Consider the following 5,049-nt stretch of genomic DNA (forward strand, 5'->3'; position numbering starts at 1 on the left):
GGTGGGGAAGGTGAGGGAAGGGCCGCAGGGTCAGCCCACACCCCACCGGGCCTTGGTCTCAGGCAGGAGGAGGCCCGGGTGCCCAGTCCACGGGGCATGCCTGCCTGGGTCACCCCGCCCTCCTCAGCCCCCACCGTGTGTATGGGGTCCCCGCACTCCTCAGCCAGCCCCAGACCTGCATGCCTCTCAGAGGGGGTCCCCCCACTGGACATAACTTCCTCCTGACCATGGGTAAATCACTTTCCCTGGGTTCATGAAACGGGGGCATAATGGGGAGCCCGACCCATGAAGTGGACAGGCGAGATGAGGGGGTGCGTGGCCAGGGTGGCAAACAGAGCCCCTCGAAGTCAAGACCCCGCATGGGAGTGGGTATGGGGGTGAGCCCCCACCGGGGCCAGCCCGCAGAGCTCGGAATCTGGATTGTGTGCTCCAAGCTCTCAGCTGTGTGTCTGCAATGGGGCAGCACAAAGGTGGCCCTGCCCTTCCTTGCCTGGCCCACTGGGCAGGGGACACAGTCGAGCCCTCCTTTTGGAACTGTCCACCACAGACAATTTCCCCAAAGCAATGCCAGGGGGATGGGGGTTGAGGCTGGTCTGTGCTGGGTGCCTTGGTGAGGGGAGGGGACCTGCTGCCGAGGCAGGACCCTGCATTGGGCTTGGCTCAGGGGCTGCAGAACAAGCCGTTGAACCTGCAGGAACCCTGACTCCCAGACCCCCCGTTCACACACCTGCGCATCCCAAGGTCAGCTACCTCTGCACCTGCGGCCTCGAGGGACCCATGACCCCCAGGGGACATCTGCTGAGGGCCCCTGAGGTCAGAGATGGCTGCCCCTTCCCCGGGCCCAGCTCCCAGGCAGGCTAGAGGCCAGTCCCTCCCCTTCCCCCAGTCGTCAGCTTGGCTGCTGCCTCAGTTTCCTCCTCTGTACGCTGAGCTGCCCAGGGTGGGGGTGAGAGGCAGTTGTCCACCGTGGGGAGAGACCAAGGCTGGGGAAAGGGAGCCTGTGGATCCCAGCCTCAGAGCCCAGGCTACCAGCAGGTGGGGGCACCTCAGAACTGGTCCCTACCCCAGCACTGCGGTTCCCCCTGCTGCATAACCACCTGAACCTCGCCGCTACTGCAGATACACTGTGGGCCGGCCTGGAGCCTCCCTGCTTGTCTGCAGGGAGGAATGGCCTCCATTTCCCCTCCCCGTTGGGGGCCTCTGGTCCCTTGGGGTCACATCCATGCCTCGCCCGTCCACACCGGGGCCCGCCCTGCTGCCGTCCGCAGAGGGGCACAGCCCGCCACCCCACTTCACAGAGGAAACACAACGCAGGGGCTCTGAGCAGCCAAGCCACTAGCCCAAGGGCTTCCCAGATCCCCAAGTCCAAGCTCCAGCCCTCCATGGCCCCCCAGACCACACCCTCAGACCCCAAGACTCCTGGGTCCATGGGTCCTCACTCTCCAAGTCCCCCTGAAGTCGAGTGGATGAGCTTCTTTCAAACAAAACAAAAAAGCCTCATGCGGCAAAATATGGCATCACCCCCTTCAAAGCCGGTTCTCTGGAAGCCTGGGCATGGCTGGCAGGCACCAGGGGTGCCTGACACCCCCACAGGGAGGACGTAGTCCTAGTCACTATCTTCCCCCTGGTCATTTGAGACGGGAACGTGGCCGCTGCCCACACCCAAGGGCAATCAGGACCCCAGTCAGGGTCTGCACCACTGGGTCCACCCAGGCTGCAGACTTCCAACCAGGTGGAGGACTCAGGGACAGGAGGGTCCCTGCCGGTGCCAGCTCTGAATATCGATGGCCCCTCTGCACCATGGGCAGCAAGGAGCCCAGCCCACAGGACCCGGACACATACCCCCAGCAGGGACCCACCTGGGCTGGAGGAGGGGGTGGAGGAGTGGTCAGGTGGGCACGGAGGGCAAGCTGTGACCACCCCCCTCTGGTGTGGGCTGTCAGCCCCCGCACCGGGGCCCCCAGAGCCAGGCCGTACACACAGACATGTGTGCGCGCCATGAAGACATTCCAAAGACACACGTGCACCCCACATACAGACACACCTTCTCCCCAGGTGTTGATCTGCATGCACAGATACACACGCACACTCCACATCCAGACACACTGCTGCAAACATGCATGCACCCTGCACACATGTGTTCTCCAGGCACACATATGCGGAAACGTGTGCAGACAACACAGGGCCAGGGCTGCCAAACACACATAGGCACTTCAGTATCTGTGTGGCAGTGGGGGTGGGCAGTGTGTGTGCTCCATGCACACAGCTGTGCACCTCCCAGGCCTTGGGACCCCCAAACAGCATGGGAAAGAACACGCAGCTACAGGGCATACGTGCCCTGCAGCCCAGCGAGCCTCCGAGGTATCCCTGCACCCCCACAGCCCCAGAAGCAGCCCGCCAGGATGCCCGGCCCAGTCCAATCTGGCCACAGACAGGCCCAGAGACACCCGACAGCCAGACCCACAGTGCCCAGCTCAGGCGGGGACTGGACGGATAAACGGCTGAACAGCTGGCCAGTGAGGGTGCAGGGGTCCGTGGCTGGACCCAGTCTCCACCCTTCAGCGGCGGTGGAGGTGGGTGCGGGGCTCCCTGGCAGCGTCGGCCAGCCTCGTGTGCACAGGAAATCCATGGCACAGCAGGAGAACGCAATTGGGGAAACACAGCCACACACTCATTACCTCGGTGCAGGTACAGGCCAGCCAGGCGAGGGTGGCCGGCCTTACTGCAGCACTGCCTGGGCCTGGTGGTCCTCCACCAGCCCGCATGCATCCCCGTGGCTCCTCTGCTGCCTGACAGTACCCCACCCGAGGCGGCCCAGCCCTAGCTCGGTCCCCTTCCCAACGCACGGTGCCTTTTGTGTGTGCCCCCTTCTCTCTCTGCACAGCCTGTCCCTGCGTTTCCTGGCTCCTCTGCTGGCCGCCGCCACCAGTCTCCCTGTTTTGACCCCATTCTCGCCTGTCCCCACACAGGCCTGTCTCTCATCTCTGCTCGAGGCACTGCCTCCCATATCAGGCCCACCCGCCTACTTCACACCTCTCCCTGCATCCTGGCAGCTGCCCCTGCAACTGGGCACCCTCAGAAAATGTCCATTCCGGGTGCCCTCAGAGCCTGAGGCTGGGCAGCAACCTCCTCCTGTGCCCGGCACTCACCCAGTCACTGGACACAGATTCTGCTCCAGACACCCCAGGATACCCAACCTCCCAAGGAGGCCACCCTTTAGCAGAGATCCCCAACCATGGCGGTGAACGGAGCCCTGATTCTTGACCCAACCGGGCTTCCCAGGCGGAGGGTTCCTGGGACCCCAGGCCCCGCTGCAGGAAGTAGGGGAGGTCACCTCCCACCCAGGACACCCCAAGCAGGAGGACGCAGAGGAGAGGCCAGTCCTGACCGCCAGGGTCTGTGCTGGACAGTGAGGCTGTCCCTTCGGGCGCTGGTCAGAGAGAGCTGTTGGGTCAGCAACAGGAGGCAGCTGAGCGGCTGGACAGAGCCGGCCTCAGGGGCTGCCTCCTTCCCAGCCGGCATCCCGCCTGCAGCCCTGTGGCAGGTGGGGCAGCGGCCGGGCTCCTCCGCAACCCCCTTCTGTCCCCGTTGGAAGCTCCTGGCGGGTCTGGCATTTGCTAGAACAAAGGACAGGCCATGCTGGGATGGGATTCTGAGACTGAAACCAAAAACTTGGGCCGGGGAAGCGCTGCCCGCTGGGCTCCCTGCTCGGCCGCAGGGAAGAACCATAATCAAACCCACATGTGACCAGTGGGGCGGGTGGTGCAGGGAACCCGCTCCACAGCAGCCTGGCCGTCCCTCGTCGACCCCGGATCTCTGCCCTCAGCCCTGGGGCTGACCCCACAGCCAGGCAAATGAGGGGGGTGTCCGCATGGGCTCCCTGCCCCGACCTGGGACACAGGCTGCCCTGGTCCCAGGGCTGGCCTCAAAGACGGTCGTTTATGCAACTTTCTGCAGGAGGACCGAGGACAGCAGGGGACGGTGAAGGGATGGCGGGGTACTGCTGGCTTGGAAGGCAGGCAGTTCGGCTGGCTCTTGAAAACCGAAAGAAAGTGACTGCAGGCAGAGGATCAGGGGGCGGGGAGGCCGGCGCCCCTGCCCCCACGTGCAGCCCAGCTGGCCTGGATATGACCGTGACCCTGACGGTGGGGGGGACCAGGAGCTGTAGGACCCTAGACCCCATCTCCCATGGGACCCCTCAGCCCACTCGCTCTTCCCAGACCCCAGATGGTCCGAGGCTTCCACTGCTGACCAGGATGTGGTCAGTCCCCAGCAAACTTTTCTCGCTGGAGTAGCAGGGGCTCCCGCTGCCCCCAGACCGTACTCAGTACCCGACCTAGAGGAGGTCTGCAGGCAGGCGGGTGGGGCACCTGGGTCCTAGCCCCAGATCTGCTCCCCTCACCGTGACCTTGAGCCAGCTGCTTGGCCCCTCCATACCTCAGTTTCCCAGTCAGTGAGAGGAGGACAGCGGAGGACACCGCCTGATCAGGACTCTGGGGACAGACCCCGAGCCTCCTCTGTGCCTCAGTCTCTCCGTCCCTTTGAGACCCCGGACCAGGGACCCCCCTGAAGCAAATGTGGACACTGGTCCACCGAGAGGGACATTCCAACTTCCCCAAGTTCATCTGGGGAGCCTCCGACAGAACGCGCCTGAGGAACACTCCGTTGCGGGGCCACGGTCCCCCACCTCAGTCCCTCACCTTTGGGCGCGGCTCAGTGACAAGATTCCTGGGCATTCCCACCAACTCTAAAGCTAGCGGAGGTCCCCGGAGAGACCTGAGCATTGGGTCCCCCAAGAAAGGGGAGGGAACTCAGGGACAAACGGCTTCTGAGGGTGCCAGAGGGGATCCCCAAACTCCTGGGCCGGCGGCGCTCCGAGGCATGCAGGGCGCCAAGTCTCCCAAACCTGTAGGCGGAGGGGCGCCCCGAGGGGAGATGCACGCAGAGTGAGTCCCCCAAACTCCGGTGGCCGGAACTCCCTGGAGGCTCCCGTGGGAAGCGGGCGTCCCCACTACTGAGGGCAGCGCGCAGGGGCGCCCCGAGCCCGGG

The 5,049-nt window shown here is 64.5% G+C and overlaps 1 protein-coding gene across 1 annotated transcript in view; it reads right to left on the reverse strand.

Annotated features, from left to right (window-relative positions):
• The window catches only part of EFNA2 (ephrin-A2), a 10,288-nt gene extending 8,288 nt beyond the window's left edge, over nucleotides 1–2,000 (reverse strand). Inside the window, exon 1 of the mRNA XM_010844636.1 lies at nucleotides 1,663–2,000. Within this exon, the coding sequence (XP_010842938.1) occupies nucleotides 1,663–2,000 (338 nt within the window). The remainder of the gene's footprint in view (nucleotides 1–1,662) is intronic.
• Between the last annotated feature and the right edge of the window lie 3,049 nt (nucleotides 2,001–5,049).

This window comes from Bison bison, unplaced genomic scaffold (assembly GCF_000754665.1).
Source record: "Bison bison bison isolate TAMUID 2011002044 unplaced genomic scaffold, Bison_UMD1.0 scf7180017864203, whole genome shotgun sequence".
NCBI lineage: Eukaryota > Metazoa > Chordata > Mammalia > Artiodactyla > Bovidae > Bison > Bison bison.